We start from the raw sequence: 20,047 nt of genomic DNA on the forward strand, positions 1-20,047 counted from the left end.
AATACCGACCTTGGTTGGACAGACAAGCCATCATCTTTCTCGTATTGGCGGAGCCATGCTGTCGGGACCAGGTTCATGGCAGCTAAGGCAGACGTCACACTTGTCGCGTCGTGTGTGCACCTAGATGCATAAACGAAGCATGTCAGTGCTATCTTTATTTTTTCCTGTCCGCGCCAGACCCCACGCTAGAGGCCGGGTAGCATATCGCTCTTATCGCTGCTTAGTCCACTTGGACCGGACCAGAGTTCGGGTCATCCGTGGCGGTCGGGCAACGCCCGCGGTGCCAGATGTGCTCGGGAAGCCAGCCGGCTGACAAGGTTAGATTGCAGGGCCCGTGCGCCGATTAGCGGCCTGCTTTTTCTGCTACCCACGCGGGCGGCGTGGCTCGGTTGTGCGCTGAACTGGTCGCTAAATCTGGACCACGTCCGCCTCCTGCTTAGTTATCCGTCATGCTCCGGGATTGCCCGCCAAGCGCGCTTCGTCGGGGTAAACAGACTCGCCGAGCTAACCGAGAGCGCGTGTCTACCTGTGTATCGTCTGCAAGCGACGGCTACGCGAAGTATCCAGGACATTGAGCCATTGTGGGCAGAGTCCTTGTAGTATGGCTGCCGACATGGAGTCTTCGCGGTTTATCGTCTGCAAGCGACGGCTACGCGAAGTATCCAGGACATTGAGCCATTGTGGGCAGAGTCCTTGTAGTATGGCTGCCGACATGGAGTCTTCGCGGTTTATCGTCTGCAAGCGACGGCTACGCGAAGTATCCAGGACATTGAGCCATTGTGGGCAGAGTCCTTGTAGTATGGCTGCCGACATGGAGTCTTCGCGGTTTATCGTCTGCAAGCGACGGCTACGCGAAGTATCCAGGACATTGAGCCATTGTGGGCAGAGTCCTTGTAGTATGGCTGCCGACATGGAGTCTTCGCGGTTTATCGTCTGCAAGCGACGGCTACGCGAAGTATCCAGGACATTGAGCCATTGTGGGCAGAGTCCTTGTAGTATGGCTGCCGACATGGAGTCTTCGCGGTTTATCGTCTGCAAGCGACGGCTACGCGAAGTATCCAGGACATTGAGCCATTGTGGGCAGAGTCCTTGTAGTATGGCTGCCGACATGGAGTCTTCGCGGTTTATCGTCTGCAAGCGACGGCTACGCGAAGTATCCAGGACATTGAGCCATTGTGGGCAGAGTCCTTGTAGTATGGCTGCCGACATGGAGTCTTCGCGGTTGGCGGGCACGTGAGACGAAAACGTACGATAAGGTTAAATTAAGCCGTGCCACAGCGCTGTCAGGGTTAAAGTTGGACTGGTAGGACTGATTTTTAACGCTGTTCGCGAAGGCTCAGTGGCTGTGGGCAGTGGCAGCAGCGTTCGGATGGATGAGAAATGCGTAACGGCTCGCGTGTCTAGATGGATCTATGTTCAGGTTAGAATACTAGTTTATACCCCTGTCACACGGGCACTCGAAAGTCTTTTGAGCAAAAAGACTTCTCCCGAAACCCGCAGACACACTACACGGAGCAATCTCTTTTTCAGAAGCGGTCTTTTCTGGAAGAGGAGTTCGCCGATCTCCTTTACGGCCGAAAAGGAGTAGCCTCGAAGCCAATGGACACCAGCAATTATCATAGATTAAAGAAAATAATCGAATGCGTAATTTTCTGTCGCCTAGGCTCATCATAAAAAAATAATTTTGTCTTGCAGAAGGTGTGGTAAACCCAGTAATGCTAATTTTCTTCTGTACTCTCGTAAGCAGTTCGAACGGGCTGGGGATGTCACGTGATGATGCTCTTTAAACTACTACAATAAATCTTTATATTAATGTTTATTATGTTAAATTTATTTGAAAACGTGTAAACAATAAGTTTTCACTTTATATTTCCTGATACATGTTTTTTTTTTTTTTTGTCGATATTGTTTCAAACGCTAGCGCCACGCTTTCGGTAGTGTGACCAGAAGGAAACACTAAAAGGAGATTGTCGGCGCCGTGTGTCTGCTGCGCAACACCTCTTCATTCGTCTTTCAGCTTGGTAAAAGACCGCTTGCGTAAAAGAGTTTTTGCATGTCGTCTGACAGAGGTGTTAGTTTAGTTATTCCGCAGTCCTTTACAACGGTGAGCTATATTAACCAGCGTTTAGTTGGGACGTCACGTGTATGGTTAATTTGTGCTGCGCCCGTTGCCGTTTTAACGTTACTGGGCCGGTATTTTGTAGCGATGCCTTTCCGATGCAAATGCCTTTTTGTGCTTTTCGCGCTTGGTCAGTGCTCAGAGCGACGGTCCGCTCACGTTATCAACGGGATCAGCCGGCCGTGAGCGGTGAATGATGAGACTAGCACAGAATAAAGCATAACGCATCGCTGCAAAATACCGGCCCTGGACAAATGTTATTCTCCAGATGTACTACACGCACGGCGCTCCCTTTCCGTTCAATTCGCGTAAGTCTGAGTGTGCTGATGCATCAGTGCGCGCGATAAGCTTTAGCTGCCATAACAGGCGGCCAATTTGACACCACGGGCGGACGCTCGTGGTGGACCAAGTGTCGTTTGCTTTATTGGCGGTTGCGTGTGAAGGTTCCGCTCGTTTCAACATCACTTTGGTGGCAGTGACGGCAGCCGTGTGGCTGGACCGCCGCGCAACCGGGCCGTTTTTTCCATTTTAAAAACCAGCTTTTGCAGCAGGCTGATGCACAGCTTGGAGCGACGCGCATAAACTTGGCCAAAGTGTAGCGATGCCTTTGGCGCGTGCACAGCCAGCTCCGCGCGTCGACTTCCCGTTCCTTCAGCCAGGTCGTTGCGGCTGATTGCTCCGCGGTGTTTTTCCGGCTTGCATCGGCTGCGACGCCGCTTTGTTGCGCCAAATGCGGGTGGTTACATGAGTGACGAAGTTCACGTGACCAGGACGCGGGAGTCATGGGCGGCAGAGGGAAGAATCGTCACATTTCAAGCGCTTATGACGCATCTCTAACAAAAACTGTGCTCCTTGTCCCGCGTACTACAGGATGTCGTGCATGTCGATTCTCCCGAGGAGTGGGCGTAGCATGTTTCATGCAGCGGCGCGCCCGTATGCGCTACCTTTCTGTGCACTGTTGGGCGATGATCACACGAAGTGGTGAGCATGCATATCCCGTAGTTTGATTTTCGTGTGCCGAGGCAGTTTTACAGATAACGGTTGAAACTACCCGATTTCTCACCGACAAGCAGGCGGTCGGGAACCCCCGCGTCAGAATCTTCATGGACGCTGTCTTAATCGATCTCGCTCGTGTAAGCAGCACTCCAAAGTTAAATAACTCGGCGAAGGCGACAAGGTCCGTGCTATCCTATCGCTGCTACCTAACAGGGACATGGTATGACGAAAGGTTTTTTTCAGAAAGCTTAAATCGATAATGCTTAGAAATTATACTCCATGAAGTGGTGTCGTCGTGGCGCTTATTATATATATTTGCCTTCCTTGAGCATTTGTTCCAGCAATACCTGCGGAAGCTACCCCTTCAACTGAAATACTAGCTTTCTGTTTTGTTATGAATGACCAGCGCGCTAACTCCGCACAAGCTCCGAATCTGTTGCGCATTACAAATGGCACCTTCACCATTTTGTACGTATACCCAGCGAGTCTAGCAGCGACATGAATATGCTGCAGATGTGCGTGTTATTAGCGAGAAATGCATACCAAATAGAGAAAAAAAAAATGTACGGAAGGAATACTTTACAGCTTGTCTTTGAAATAAAGAATACGCATGTTTCACAGGAGGCGGGTGTTTTTAATGGTATTTTTTTTTGCTTTTGTTTGTATTAAACACAATTCGCTGCGGCTTTTAAACAATAAAAAAGGGGGATTTCTGCTAGGTTTTCATTTGAAGTAGCGCTCTTTTACTTCCCCAATTGAAATATACGCACACGAGCCTTTCTAAATTTTTGTTGAATTCGATGTAGCCACTGTACAATCCTGGCGATAGTACGTCCGAGGCATGGAGCACAGCTAGATCTACTGCGACAGAGGCGGAAGCTGCGGTTAAATCGGATATCTTTCGTGCGCGGTAATAGTGCTCGCGGACGGATGTAGGGTAGTTGCCCCGCGGCCGCGTTTGTTTTTGTCGGCGTCAATGTTGCGCGAGCCATGCGATTGGGAACATGTGGCGAAGCGCGGCGGCGCCGCCAGGTCGTGCGCGTCGTAGGCGAGCGCCAGGCAGCCGCTGCCGCGGCGCGTCACGTGGGGCGCGTCCCTCTCTCGCCGTTGAGGAGACGGCCCCCCGCGCGTGCGCAGTTCGCCCGTGACCCCCGCTCTGCTCTTCTTTGCAGTAGTCGAGTCCATTCTGAAGGGAGAGAACGTCGGGATTACGCCTCGTCGCAGAACGTGCACGCTCAACAGCCCGATCAAAGTCGTAAGTGAAAGCCTCCTTGTCTCTCTTTTTTTTTTTCGGCTCTGTTGGCGACGATCTTGTGTGCTGTGGCCCTGTGCGGACGATCAAGTGTGTGCGTGTGACGAGTGTGCCCGTGGATGTCGTGAAAGCGCCGTCCGGATCCCCTGGCACGGTCATCTGCGAGGCTCGTCTCCTTTGTGTGTAGAGAGATCCGCTCTGCCGACTGGTCTGCTTTCGCTGGTCCAATCGGGCTCTACGTGCAATCGGACTCGCTAAGCAAGCGCAGCTCTGCACCGGCTGATCGCAGCGTACGTGTGCGCCGGTGTCCACCCTCTACGGAGTAGCCTCTTAGTGCGCCTCGAACACGAGGTGTCCTGCATCGCTACTATCACCTCGTTTCTCGTTCGTGCTCATGTGTGGGTGTATGTGCGCACGTCGTGTGTGTGTGTCTCCCGGCACTGATCGCATGGCGGCATTGTTTACCCATGCTTTCACATTTGGGGTTTGTGTAGAACTAGACTTCTCTTGAACGCGTCGTCATCGCGTTGAAATCTGTTATGAAAAGAATGCTGATTACTCACACAAAGGCCGGGCACGGTCTTTGTCTCGTACTTCCGCCCTGCCTACCTTCATTGATCAGTGCGAGGGAAGAGGTCGGTCTTGGCGGGACTTCCGAGCAATAGTTGCGCTAGGAAAACTTAAAACCGCCCGCGATTTCCCGAGGGCGCGGTATTGCACCACTACTTGGCTCGGGCTTTTTTTCTCTCCCCGTCCGCTTCCTTTCCTGTTTTTGCCTACGAGGCAGGATACAGCGTAGGACTGCGACCTTGGTCTCGCCTTGGAATCGCTCACTTTTGTTGGATTTTTCATTTTGGTTTAATTTTATCAGGATTGACGGCGTTGATTTGTGGATGTTTTGTGGATTTAAAAATAGTGGCTCCTAGACAACCGTGCAGCTTTAAAACAATGCACTTTCTGCAAGAGAATACCTAAGAAATTTCTTGAAGCTCCTATTATTGGCTCTTAGTTGTGGCGAAAAATTGCTCGGCGTGAATATTTTGTAGTCAAAACTCCCCATCCTTCATGTTTTTAACTCTTAGTTCCATATGCCTTGCTTGCATGCTTTGTCGGGCTTATTCCTCTGCCGTACAGTGAATGACTCCTACCACATCGTGGATTATGTACGCGTAGTAATCCTACGCCCCTATTTTTGGATAAATGTATTTTCGTTGCGTTTTAATTGGCACTCATTATCCGAGACAAGAGCTGTATCTAGCAATAAGCACAGTTGCGGTCTTCTTGGTCGGTGCTCCTCTGAACTTGCTGATCCCTTCTATCAAGCTTCACGATTTGGAGGCTTCTCCTGAAGTACTGCAAGAACTGTGACTCTGTGTTTGGGAATTTGCGCTCAGATACCGGATTATCCGGCGCCGACAGGATTTGGGAGTTGGGTTGACCTTGGTTCGCCCTTGACGTCTACAGTCGCTTTTGTTTGGTTCAAGTGAGCGCGATCGGAAGTGGGAGCACGTCCAGAGTCGCTGCGCAGGGTGTGCGTGCTTTCGCAAGCGCTTGTTTAGCATTCGGCGCTGACGTGGGAAGTGCGCTTGGCTCACGTCTGCCGAAGCCCCGGTCCGGTTATTTTCGACCCGCTCTCCTGGACCTCTTCGACCGCGCTAAAAGTGTTGGCCAACGTTTTCCTGTGGCGAGCGGCCATTTGTTGTGAAGGTCAGCGCTCGTGGTGTGGCTGGCTGTGCGGTGGTGATAGCGCCAGTCTCGCTTTTCAGCGTTGTCCGGAGGTTAACGACCCGGCCTTGACGGCCTCCTGGTTCCGGGCCAAGATGCTCAGATATTTCTGACTCGGCGGTGCGCGCATGGTTGCTGCCGTGCTGAATGGCGAGCGCCAACCTGTGTCGCCTTGCGTATATCGGCCTGATTTCTCCGCGAAGACTGGCACCCGACGCGCGTGGGTCGTTGACTCCCCAGCCGGAAGGCGCCGAAACTGGTTGTCCCAAACTGGTTCTGCGTCCAGCCTCCGGGAACATGCCTCGTGCGTCCCGACCCTTAGCCTACCAGGGCACGAAGTTTCATCTGTCCCGTGCCGTTGATCCGCAAGACGTCTTGGTTCACGCGTTGTCACTTACTGTTCAAGGTCTCAGATAAGCTTAGCGGTGTGATGCTGCTGCCCAACGAGTTATGCTGAATCATGCTGGCTGTACGCTTTATAACAGACCGCTGTTGACTTGCGTCCAACACGTGGCACCATAGGGTTCACTGTGGCCGAGCACAGGTGCTTTTTCCCGCTCAAGTATAACGTGCCTTCAGTGATACCACAGGGTATTGGTAACGCCTGGTATCTCGCAACGTGTGCATGAAAGGCTTCAAGGCATCATTGACCAGGAAACATACTAGTGTGCTGTCGCCTGTACACAAGGGAACCGCTTCAGTATCCGCTATGCGAAATAGGTGTGTGGCTCGTTGTGAGGCTTCTGATAAGAAAATTTAGTGCGCTCTCTTAAAAAGCTCCGCATTAACTAAACTCCGCAAAGAGACGCACGTTTAAATGTATGAAATTGAACAGTGAATGCCGCTTCGCCTTCCTGGGCCGCTTCTCAAAATGTGAGGCTGCTCTCGCAAGTATGCGCCATTTGTTACGTGCCGGACAACTGCGGCGGCACCCCACTTCCTGGATTATTTCACGTAACGCAAAAGTACAAACGAAAAGCTTTGAGAATTATTGCGATGAGACGAAACCAAGCGTTTTGTCCACATAATTGAAAATTTCATTTAAGAATATCATGGTGAGTGGGGGCGCGTGGGCAACGGTCAACACCTGCCGTGGTGCTTGTACGTGAAAGGGTTGGTTGCCTTGATCGGAAGTGTTAAACTACGCGGCTTTCCCGCGCGGTGAGGGTGTTGGTCGACGAACAAAGGACCGTCCTCGATGGTCTGCGCGCCAAACTGGTTTTGCGCCGCTCCCACACTCCATATTCGGCGCAGCTCGCTTTTCGAGAAACGGGGTCACGTTCGGTGCGCGCAGCTTTCTTGCTGGCCTTCCCGCTCGCAGTAATGGCCGCCCTCCTTGACGCATCCATCTTGGATCCTCTTTCGTAACCCGCCCGGCGGCTGCCTTTTTTCAGCCCAGAAAGCGCGTTTGTTGTTTTACCCGCTCCTTGCGGGCTTCTGTGCAAGAGCCTGCTAAACATGGAGAGCGCGCGCAGTTTCGTGAACAGAGCGGCGCCCGTCGATGCCTTTTCAAGTGAGATAAATTAGCGGCGCTCCCTAGTCTCTTTGAGGACTCCTTTGTGTGTTCCATTGCAAATGTAAAAATGCCTGCAAGGGGCACTCTTCACGCCTTTGCATGCATTTGCAGACACGTGTGAATTGTCTACTCAAAAAGAAGGAATATTAGTAAACCATTGAGCTGAATTTGCATGGTCGCTAGCGGAAGGCTGACGAGCAGAACGTTCTCCCACCTTCTGTAGAATAATTTATATATTACTACTTGGTACTTCTGTTTCATCGAACCTACCTACCCCACTACGTTTTTCCAGAGCCATTGTGCGACTCGAACTCGGTACCACGCCAGCCCGGCGTCCAGTCAGAGTTCTTCCCCAGCTACAACCTCGTCGGCGAGCAGCCCCCGTCGCGGGCGGAACAAACCCGAACCCACTCCGGAACCAGCGCCCCAAGAGGACGCCAAAGGTGTGCTGCGTTCCTCTTATTCAATTGAGGTGACCCTCAGCCGAGCCCCGGTTGAACACTGGATGCGTTCCCGAACCGTGGCTCTGCCGAGGCTTGCCAGCCGCGAGGTGTATGCTTGTTTGAAGAGTTGGCACTCGCATCGCCTTGCTTGTCTAATTAATGCGTACGACATGAATATAGTGTGCATACTATTCGACGCAGAAGGTCAGCGTCATGGCCCCGCCTGACCTCGGCATCATGACGCTGCCCCGCTGTCCGTTGTAGTGCGTTCAGCAAACTGTGATACACGCATTCGTTTAGCCGTTTCCGCGGTCGGCCTACATGCAAACTTGGAAGGGGAGGAGGATGCACGAGTAGTTGTCCTTGAACAGGCTGTACCACTGGGTTTCATCATGTCGGGGTGGCGCGCTGTTTTTTTCTTTCTTTTTTTGTCTTGGCGATGCTTTTTTTAACCAAAGCAGTAGGAACGGCCGACGTGCCGTCCTTGGTTCTTCCATCCACTTTTAAGGCCCCCATCTCTGTCCGAGTCTCTCGTTTCCATCGTCGTTGATGGCACTCTTGTCACCAAGGCTTTGGTCGGCATGCTCTGACTGCAAGTAACACTACGTTGTTTTTGCTGATGGAGCCCACGTTGTGTTTGGCTGGCTTGACCCGGTGACGTTGTAGCTCCTCATTGTAGCACCAGCGTGGTCGGCTGTTGCCTACCATCCTCCACAACGTGTCCCGTTGATTATGGCGCCGATTGAAAGATTGTGTCTAAACATACCAAACGTATTGTTAGGCTAGTTGGTTCTTTGTCAGGAAGTGGTGCCCGAGAACACGACGATCAAGCAAGGAGGCCGAGACGATCAGAAGGCGCTCTGAGCCTTGTGATTGTCTCGGGTCTCCTTGCTTGCCCCTCGTGTTCTCAGGCGCCGTTTGCTCTAGTTTGATGTAGTAAATAGCGCTATATATTAGCTATTAAACGAGAAGTCTCGGAGTTAGTACGCGAGTCGACGCGTCGCGATGAAACGGGATGTCGTCCTAACTGCCAACTACGTTGTTTTGAGTCGAAATGTATTTCTTGGCCGACGAAGTTTGTGCGTGTAATATTGAGGAGTTCTTGATAAGTGCCGACGTCGCACCGTGTATCTTCACATAGTCTACATTACTGCTCACCTGGCACTTGACAGCTCACATTTCTTACGCGCTTCTTGACCTCTACCCCTGCCGGCTCCCTTGAGGAATATTAATTTTGTGAGCTGTCTGGGAACGCCTGATACGCTGGAATGCATTTGAATGTTCTACACAAAATACAGCAGGTCCTAGGAAAACTCCTTGGACTTAGTGTCTAAAGTTCTAGCGTCTGTAGCGGAATTGTGATTTAAAGCCTGGATATTTTTAGAAAAGTTTACGGAAGTTTACTCTCCACCAAAAACAGATACTGCGTCTGTTAGAGCATCTAAAGCGGGGAAATATATATATATATATATATACACAAGGTGTTCCAGCGAACACTTTCAAAAATTCTTAAAGGTTGCCTGTGACAGATAGCACAATTCTAGTGAATAAGCTGGTCTACCCGAAGAGGCGGACATTATTTGCACAAAAAATTGAAATGCATAATCGCCTAATTCGCAAAAATTCACTAATGAAGTTTTTAACTAATTACCTGATAGCCCATATTGCAATTTACAAATTGTAGCCGAGGAGTTCGGAACGCGGATCCACTTGGAATAAATTCTCAGGATGCCACCAATTTCGAGATATCAATTCCCGAACTTCGCGGAGAAATGCTTTGGCGTTCCAGTTAATTTTGTGCTTCAATGCATAAAGCAATGTTTTGTTAAGAAACTAACCGGAACGCCAATGCATTCCTCCGCAAAGTTCGGGAATTAATATATCGAAACTGGTGTCATCCGGAGATTTCGTTCCAAGTGATCGCTTTGCAAACTCCACGGCTACAATTTGTAAATTGCAATATGGGCCATCAGGTGATGAGTTTAAAAGTTAATTAGTGAATTTTTGTTAATTGTTCAATTATGCATTTTAATTTCTTGTGCAAGTAATGTCCGCCTCTTCGAGTAGACCAGCTCATGAACTAGAATTGTGCTATGTGCCACAGGCAACCTTTAAGAATTTTTGAAAGTGTTTGCTGAAACGCACTGTATATATTAGGTGCAGTTTACAGAATTGATATCATTCTCCATTGCTGTTAGCTTTAAACGTGATAGTATCTTTATCTTCTTCAAATTTTGCAGTTTTAAGCAATTTACTAGATTTTAACGTGGTTGCCGGGGAAAAAAAAAAACCATTAATTCGTTTTCATAGATAGGCCTCGTCTCAAAAGCGGCACTCCGTTTCGAGTGCAGTATCGCTCTAAAAGATATTGGCAACCCAACTTTGTGCTGTCGAATGTCAGCCTGCGAAGTATAGATCTCAATTGCCCTTGAGTGGATGCTGGTCGTGTCGCTTATTTTATAGTCGGAACTGTGTAGTATCGACGTCTGTCGGTTTCACGTCTACGCGAATAGGTAAATTTCTGCTTTTGAGTGAGCAGAGCGGTGAGTTTGACGCAGCAAGAGGTTGCGTGACCGTTCTAGGCTCCGCCGTTGTCTGTTCACTCGTACGCGCGCTCGCTTCCGCGTGTTGAAGTACATGGCAATGCCCCCCAGATTCAGAAAAGCCGCTTGGGTAGAGCGCAGCGTTGTTCGGTCTGCGTGCAAAAATGCATGGCACACTTGATGGTCGTACCTTCTGCTATTCAAAGAGTGTGCCGCCTGTTTTCCTCCTCGAGGCACCAAGCTGTTCCGGCTATGGTCGCCGTGCGCGCCATGAATCGGAGAAAGGAAGGGAAACAAAAAGACGCCGGAACCGCGCGAGCCGTTGCGTCCGGAAGTAGCCGCGAGTCACGATAGTCGGGAAATGCCTGCGCGCAGTTCTGGGGAGTGACGACGAGTCTTCTTGGAGCCGCCTCGCTGGGCTTATCGCGCAATACACCGGAGGCTCGGCACGTGGCCGCAGTGCGATCCCCCGGCACAGTTTGATAAGTGACTCGTAAAGGCTGCTGTGAGTCAACGCGCGCGCAATCGTGCTTACCCGGGCCGCGCTATCGCAACCTCTTCAGTGCTGTTCTCGCTGACGTTCCTGCGTCGCGGTACCGAGACGTTTGCTTGGGCCCGTATCGCTGGCGCTATGTCCAGGATACTTTTGTTCACCAGCGGAAGCTCTTGCAACTCTCAAGACCTTGGCGTGACCTTTGTCCGGGGCGCACGTTGGCGTTTCTGGTGAATGACCCAAGTGCCCGGCGGGTACTTGCTGCAGGCTGCTTTTTGACGGCGTTACATGGTTACTGCAGCGTTGGTATGCGAGGCCGTACTGCTGCGGCTCATGTATTCCCGATGCAGTTGACTGGCAGCCCGAATGACCTAGTAAGGGCGCGTTCACTGCCATGACGGCCCTTCGGCGCGATCGCCAACATGGCACCGTTGATAGTGGCCTCGGAGCAAGCCTCATATTGTGGCCAGTTTCGAGGTTTCCGAATCGTGCAGTCCTCTGCTTTGTATGTGTGTAATTCATTTTTGCGAAGTTATTACAAGCTTGTTCTTGCGAAGAAGCGCATAGACTTTTTAAAACGGCTGCTAGCTGGTGGTCGAGATTTTCGTCCACTTGTTCGCCCGTGTACGTTCCTGCTTGTTTGTGTGCGTTCATCTCCGTTTAAAGGCAGCTGCTGTAGCCTGTAGCAAATACATCGGCATGACCCATTTATACAGGAGCAAGGCGGCGCTGGTATTACCTTTGTGGCAGTTATTTGGATTGTGCGTGGCATAACCGTGTGCGCAGCGTACAATGTGTTTCCGTCTCATGCGGACGTCCCTGTGGAGTGCACAGATACACATTAGGTGGCTTACCATGTTTTTTACCGGCGCTCTTAAACAAATCAAATTCATATCGGCCTTCCGAAACCCATGGTTAATCCACCGCCAGACGTGCGAAGGCGAACTGGATCTCGTTTTGGCAACCGCGAGTGGCTAAGTAATGTGCGTTTTTTTTTTTTTAAACTGCGCTACGACGACGCTGCATCTCGCAAAATACTTGCACAGGATTCTGGTTTAATCAGATGCGAAGAACGATGTTTTACCGCGTTTTATTCTCGTGAGCATGATTGTAGAGAGGATAGCCTGGAGTTGTAGAATTAGAACAGCACACTTCAACCGCCACGTGGAGTACTGTTATAATTGGAAGAGCGAACCTTCCAATTATAGACCAATCTCATTAACTTGTACAGTTGGTAAACCGCTCGAACACATAATCCTAAAACACATAATGAACCACCTTGACGAATACAATATTTTATCTCCTTTTCAACACGGTTTCCGCCAGGGCATGTCTACGGTAACTCAACTTATCAAATTGCTCCATGACATCTCCTCAAGCATCGATCATAAACCAAATCGTTCTCATTCTCCTGGATTTTTCTAAAGCTTTTGATCGGGTCTCGCACAACAAAATTATTCTTAAAGTTCAATTTACCCTCGGCAAGGGACAAATTCTTGACTGGATCACCAACTTCCTCACAGACAGATACCAATACGTAGAACTTAATCATGTGAAATCCTAAGTCGGTACGTACCGGTGATCTCAGGTGTACCGCAGGGTAGTGTCTTGGCGCCGGTATTGTTCTTACTCTTTGTGAGCGATCTGCCTACATAAGTTGATCTTAAATGCAGGTTGTTTGCGGACGACTTCATTCTGTACAAAGAAATCGATGACCACTTCACCTTAAATACTGCGCTAGAAGCAGTTTCAATGTGGTGCAGAGATTGGCAAATGCATATATATGAAAGAAAGTCTGCACTGTTATCCTTAACTAGAAAAAAATTCATCCGACTTTATTTATTCCATTGATTCAACCACCTTGTCTAAAGTTAAGGAGCATAAATACCTAGGCGTCATATTGTCACAAGACCTACGATGGGATTCTCATATTCAATACATCACACCATCTGCACTAAAAAGACTGCTTTTTCTAAGAAGACGATTGCAGCTAGCACCACCCGACACAAAGTTACTATCCTACAATACACTTATCAGACCCATCCTGGAATACGCAAACACTGCTTGGTTTCCGTACACAAAAAAAACTAACCAACAAGCTTGAAGGAGTTCAAAGAAAAGCGCTTATGGTCAACTTTAACAAATTTAACTGAACAGATTCGCCTACAGAACTACTTTAGAAGGCCGGATTACTAACCATAAAAAACCGGGCGAAATTGGCACGCTTAAAGGTAATGTACCAACTGTTACACAACCACCTAAATATAGACCAAGTCCCGTTATATTAAGCAATCCGAAGCAAGAACTACCCGCCAGAAACAATTTCACACACTTGCTTCTTACAGATTCCACACAGTTGCCTTCAAATTCTCCTTTTGTCCCCTGGCGATCAGGGATTGGAATAACCTGACCCCCTCCATTACCAGTAGCACATCCTTAGCCCATTTCTCTGAACTAATCGAAAGCGATTTGCTAGCCTCACAATTTTAGAACAGTTTCATATTGTTGCCTTTGTTCTCATTTAACTCAAGTGCCAATGTCATTTTGTCTGTACAATTTACCTTTGTAGAATTTGCGGTATAACCTGCTTCTGTAGATTGGATAACGTCTAGTTGTACCATGTTTTTTTTTGCCTTGTACTAAATCCCTGTCTCCTCTTGCCCTCCTGTTGTAATCACTATTGGGATTGACAGTATGTATGTATAAATAAATAAATAAATAAATAATTAAATAAATAAATATGGCAGTGTCTTCATTGAGAACTTGACCCGCTATTTGAGTAAATAAACAGTGCTTTCCCTTGGATGCGACCTGGGCATTAGACGGCGTAAGCACGTCGCCTGTGCTTTCGGCGATTTTCGCAACACAATGAGACAATCCTATTAAAGCGAAGCTTTCTTTGAAAGGCAGCCAGGCATGTACTATCGGGATGAAAAGAAACGCGAACAGCGGAGCGCGTGGCTTACGCTGTTCGCGCACGCGTAGTGCTTGTACTATTGTATAGACAGCACGCAAGAGTCGGCCTGGTCAGCGTGTCACGCACAGCTGGTATAGACCAATGTACGGCCTAAGCGCTTTACTCAAACGAGACCAGTGCTGGCTAAAACGATGCGCACATCTGCAGTCTATCATGCTTCACTGGTTCATGTAGCTTCACGTACTATCGCGATAGAACATCGCTCCGACAACGTGAATATCGCTGCAAATTCCCTCGTGTATGTATTTATTGACGCACAAATTGAGTCGAAACGTGCTTCCGACGCTGATATGCACGATTTCCAGCCCTTCACAGCCCTCCACATCAAGTTTGAGGCGGTGTCGATCTCGTTCAGGCAGCTTCATTAGGCCTACGAGTTCGTTCCAAGGTTCGTCCGCTATCGGCGGACCTGAAATATAGGATAAGCAAGTCCGACGAAGGAAACTGCTTATATAGTTCGGTCCTGACGTTACCGACTATTAGCATAGTACGATGCACACAGAGTGGGAAGCGGCGACACGGCGCAGTGCTAATACCGCCGTACGGGCACCGTTCTTGAACGAAGGCTGTCGGTCGCAGTCGCCGGCGCTTCCATGAACGAAGAGCATCTACGGAGTGTATTTTTATGCTGCCAGATTTAGTAGTTACCGAAAACACAGTCTGCCTCTTATGCTAAACAGGCAACAAGTGAAGGCCCTTTCGATACTGCATCGTAAGCAACAACACCGCTCGTTGCCACGCGAGTACGGCAGGAATAGACATTTTCGCGTGCCAGTGCGGCTAGTTGGTCGTTGTCGCCGTTTTCGATGTGCCCGTGACGTTCATGCCTTCTCGTCTCAGTGTGATCGCTTCTGATATGTGCATGAGAAGTGTTCATATATGCTTTGAACATTTCCTTATTTCGTGTGAACAGTGCACGGTTTCTATTGTACTTGAAGCGAACAGCGAGCGGTGGCCGTACGCGTGCCGATGTAAACAAATGGGCCGTTCTTGCGTTGCATAAATAATATGGACGCAGTGTAGCCCCTTAAAAGAGCTATGGCTACGATGGTCAAGACTCAGCTATAAAAGTAGTTTTTATCATCCTATTAGCGTACGTTCAGTGCAGGTGTAACAGTGGTAAATGCATGAACTCGGCTGCTATATACGATACGGCTAACCTCCGCTGAGCGGAATCGACCCCAGCTTAAACTTGTTGTGGGCGGCTGGCGAGTGCTCACGTTCGTGCATTTCAATTTCCGAAGCATGTTTGGACTCATATTCGGTAGGAATAAATATGAATAACGGCAATACAAGCGTAGGCGGTGTGTCAATCGCGTTACGGTGCGATGTATTCGTTCAGAGGCACATCGCACGGTGACTGCTTTTGTCGGCGTAGCTGCACGAAATCCCGTCATCATATTTCGACGACTTGCGGTTGTAAGTCGCACAAGAGTCACTGCGGGCCTAGGCATCCTGTCCAACAAGCGGCCACTCGCACAAAACGAAAATTGCGACTGACAAATGCACAAACCCATTTCAGCTCGCTTCTTGTAGCATGCCTCTGCGTCCCGCGGAGCCCCGACGCCGTACATATTGCAAAAGGCGGATTGACATGCGCGCACTTGCGGTTCGAGCGGCCTCTGCGGTGATGCACCCTCTATACTGGGATATATTTGTTTCTGTTCTGCTTCTCTCGCAGTAACGATGACAGCGCAACTATTGCGATGAAAAGAAACGCGAAGAGCGGAAAGCGTGGCTAGAAGGATGAGGCTAAACCCTTTAAATCGGGCGGTGGCATACGCCACCTAGCCGTGACTATTAACATATTTTGTACTTTGTGGTGGGTGAAATTTCACCCCTGCCTTGATTTTAGCCACCGATCAGATAACCTCCGTTTGGTTATTTCTACCCGCTTAAAGTCTAGTGGCTTTCGGCACAGTCAGCGCAGCCTAGCGTCGGTGCGCTAGTGCGAGGGTACGTGTCCGTTATGCTTTGGCCGTCGCAGGCGAATCTGTGCTTTCAGTCGACCGTTGCGCTAGAACTTTGTTACGGCTGGCGCTAACGCACCGCGTGTGAGTTCCGACTGGCAGATAAGCTTTCCTTGTCAATATCGCAGCATAGGGGGTGCATCATCGATCGCACAGCGCGATCAAACCGGACGTGCGCGTCTGTGAATGATGACTGGGCGGCGCGCACTATACCTTCGCTTCGGTCACGCGCTCCGCGTTTCTTTTCATCGCGATAGTACGTTCCTCGGCGTCGTCATACCAGCACCGTACGCAGAATGTGCCACGAAATGCGATGTTTAAGGCCTTACTACCCTGCGCAAAGAGTTACGGACCAGGTATCCGATTTTCTCCTCCGCCTATGAATGTAACTTAAAATCGAGGGCTGCACTCGAAACTTGGCATCGCTAACTTTCAGTGCGCTCATCAGTTTCAGTTTGTGCGTCGGAATTACGAAGAAAAAAAAAAAAGTTTTTTACCTTCCTTTTCCGGCGAGCTTGTGCGCCCTATTTTTGCCCACAGGTGTACTGACTGCCTGCCAATTTCTGCTGTCACATTCACAGTGTTCAATGTGGGGGAGGTCGCAGAGTCAAAGCAAGTGTATCAGTGTTCCGAGCCCCATCCGGAAAAGTGCTTTCTTAGCAATACCGAACTCGCTTCGAACTTCGCACGGCAAATTTAGGCTCGGGACGACTCCCGCTATGACACCGACGGCCAGGTACAGAGGTTGCTTACAATTTCGTTTGTGGAAGTGGCGCGTTCATACAACACAAGCGGTCAGACTGAGTGTTTTCATCAGGTTTTCATCAGCGTTGTTGCTTCAGCAGCAACAACGCCGCTTTGACACATCATACAGGCGCTAGTAGTGGCCGCTTCCTGACGTGTCCGCTGATGTTCACGTGTGCGTTGTCGACGAACGTGCCCAGCGGTGTTCTTGCGTCACGGCTGCGCACACCGCGGAATGCGGAGAGGGGGGGGGTGGTAGACAGCTCGAGGAAAATCGGGATAGCAGGCAGTAGTTCTCGGCCGGGGTGCACGCGCGCACTTCCGAGGCTCTGTTGCCAGGCGCCCGCGGTCGGGGCCCGGCGTTTTTAGAGCCGCTCGCGGACGTCCCGGCGTGCCCCCGCCGCGTCCTTGGTGCGAGCAGTGACAGTGGCCGCCGCCGGAAAGCCCTCGCGCGGCTGCTGCGCCAGTCGTCAGACGGGTTGTGACGTCATCGCGCGCCGCATTCCTGCGGAGGTCCGCGGCGCGCGCTGCCTGCGCCTCGTCGTTCGTCCCTTGGATACCGTCTCGCGCAGGTGAGTACTGCACGTGTAGCGCCGCTCGATCGCCGCTGTCGAGGCGGCACATGGGCCGCATGCGCCGTTTCCGCAGCGGTTCGGATATGGGGATGTTCTACGTGGATGTCCGAGTGTGTGGCGCAGTGTGAGCAGCTGTCGGCCGCTGAGAACCGGTTGCCTCGATTTCCGCTTCGGCAGTGCCCCGTGGAGCCTCGGTGCGCATCCGGGACACGTGCACCGACGCTTCCTTTGTGCCGATTTTCGGCGACTCCGTGGCAAGGTCTGGCGGCGGTGTGTTTCCTCAATCGGTACGGTAGGCGAGAGAAATTGCTGTGAGAACAGTCGTCTTGATATGGTCCAGCTTTGTTGTCCTATCGGCAAGGGCGTCAGTTTCGCTGTGATATTTTTTATCTTGTAGTGGTCGAAAGTAGCTTACGTACAGTGGGGACAAAAATGAGCGGACCGCGACAGACTCATTTTATTGTGGTCTAGGCATGCATGAGGAGGGATATTATGTGTAGAAAGGCACGTGTTCCTTGTAGTTTGTGAGGCCGTTGGGACAGCACCCCAATCAGTGCTTAGTCTGCGGACAATTTTAGCTGGTGGTACTCCGTCCTTGACGCTAGCATAGTAAGCGAAATACATTAGCAGTAGCTTGGAGGCGCTCGCCAAGATCAAGCGCTGCGAGGCAAGATGCTTTTCTGTCTTTCAAGCCCTACTTGACCTGCATTGTCATAGGCATTGGGAGCATTTGTGTCCCCCCCCCCCCCCCCCTTTTCCCCTGTGTTTTGTCCAGTTTTACTGGTTCTCTTCGAACTTAAACGTAGTTCGGTAGCAACGTCAGTGCAGGGTAACTTCGCTTGCTAACGCATTACCGCAGTTTACATGTATGCGGCGTACTGGAAATGTGATGCAATGCGCCCTTTTAGTATTCATGTAAACATAGCTAATAAAAGAACAAGCTTTTCGTTCACTCAACCCCGGCAGGTGCTGAATGTATTATTGCCAGTTTTCGCGTGGCCTGCGAAAACGAGGCATATACCATATTTATATAATATAACAAGATGCACACAGGTCTTTGAAAACCTTGGAATTGGAAAGTACGTTTTCAAGGCCCTTGGAACCCTTTAATTTCTTGAGTAATAAAGTCCAAGATCGATTGTGACCCGCATTCTATGGTAGATCATGTTTTCGGCAAATTTTTCACAATGGTACAATCGAACTGACTTACAACAATACCGGTTTTATAACATTGAGCAGTTGCAGCACCTTGAACTTTACAACAATGCTCCCATACAAAAAGTTCATGTTACTAGGGCTGCTCATTGTTAAAACCGGTAATGTTATAAGTGGCTTTGACTGTTCTGTCTAGTTAAAATGTTTCGATGTTTGTTTCCTCTGCTTTTTTGTGCAACCTGGTTGTAAGAATTATCGGTTATAGGAACGAATTTTCTTGGCTCTTGAATGTTGTTACAAGTGGGTTCAACGGTAAGCTGGTGCAAGTGCACACACATTCCACTTCATACATTGACTTGCATGGAACGGAAACCCCAACAGTGAGCAAGAGACACTGGCTTAAGCCATGCCAGTGTCTCTTGTTCGCCCGTGTTTACTCCGATTTCTTTGTGCTCTTGTAAGGAACTTTGAGTGATCAATGGTGGGCATTTCCAATAAAATATTCGTATCTCTAGTGCAATAAAGCTATGTATACTGTTTGGGGAACGTTATACGCGTAGTGCACTGCCTACAGAGGCCACTGATGACCACCGAGCGGGTGCTTTTGAAAATACGCTTTGTAACAGTATATACGCGTAGTGCACTGCCTATAGAGGCGCCACTGATGGCCACCTAGCGGGTGCTTTCGACGCAAAACTGGTGATTGGGGTGCTCTTCCGCGAAATTGTGGTGAAACTTGACGGTACACGAACCAAAAACCTAAGTGAACTGTGCAAGACAACATAGACTATATATATTTTTTCCTGTGGCGCCTAAAGCGCCTGCCCTGCGTCAAAAGGGACTAGGATTACTAAATACGTTTTGGATCCGTAGCAGACTACAACCCTTTGCAGCACCCATCGCTGAAGTTTGCGGCTGCAATTTCTCCTTTGTTCGGATGCCAGACTATTTCTTCCGTGGTGGCAGCTGAAGTGGCCTCTACAATGAGAGCAGACATGTACACAATACCACCGGAGTTAGGGACAAACTAGTCCGCATACATGCCTGGTCCGTCCCGCAGACGAGCGCAATGAGGCCTAGTTATACGAAGGGGAGCTCATGTGAATAGCCGCCTGGTTTTGTTGACCAAAACGATGCCTCGATTTTTTTTTAAATTCAACATTGCCATAATACTGTTTCTGTGCCTTAATAAGACACGTGTCCTTGGTGCAGACTTATATCTCAAAAGACTCTGTGCAATTGTAGTAATATTAAGTGCCGTCAAAGTAGCCTCAAGAAGAGAAATACGTCGACGAACTACTTTTCGCGCTGCAGTTGTGTCAATTTGAAATTTCCTTAATGACCTGCTTGCGAATACGGCCGCATTTCGATAGGGGCGAAATGCAAAAACGCCCTTTTCCCGTGCATTGGGGGCAGGTTAAAGAGGTGGTCGAAATTTCCGGTGTCCCCCACTACGGCGTGCCTCATAATCATATCGTGGTTCTTCAAACGTAACGTAGTTCGGTAAGAATCCTCTCGACGTCTCCGCTACCGTTCGCA

The 20,047-nt window shown here is 49.8% G+C and overlaps 1 protein-coding gene across 10 annotated transcripts in view; it reads left to right on the forward strand.

The window, feature by feature from the left end:
* The window catches only part of LOC119459688 (lysine-specific demethylase 3A), a 335,630-nt gene that overhangs the window by 213,447 nt on the left and 102,136 nt on the right, over positions 1 to 20,047 (forward strand). For 6 of the 10 annotated variants that reach the window (XR_007466584.1, XM_049666291.1, XM_049666286.1 and 3 more), the window contains 2 exons: positions 4,288 to 4,370; positions 7,901 to 8,051. The exons of 1 other annotated variant lie outside the window; for it this stretch is intronic. Coding sequence is in view for 6 of the 9 variants with exons in the window: in XM_049666291.1 (XP_049522248.1) it covers positions 4,288 to 4,370; positions 7,901 to 8,051 (234 nt within the window). In the remaining 3 variants the exon portion in view is untranslated. Of the gene's footprint in view, positions 1 to 4,287; positions 4,371 to 4,504; positions 4,658 to 7,900; positions 8,052 to 17,207; positions 17,351 to 20,047 lie in introns of those variants that run through there. 3 more of the 10 variants (XM_049666288.1, XM_049666309.1, XM_049666311.1) reach the window with 3 other exon arrangements.

This window comes from Dermacentor silvarum, chromosome 1, assembly GCF_013339745.2.
Source record: "Dermacentor silvarum isolate Dsil-2018 chromosome 1, BIME_Dsil_1.4, whole genome shotgun sequence".
Taxonomy (NCBI): domain Eukaryota; kingdom Metazoa; phylum Arthropoda; class Arachnida; order Ixodida; family Ixodidae; genus Dermacentor; species Dermacentor silvarum.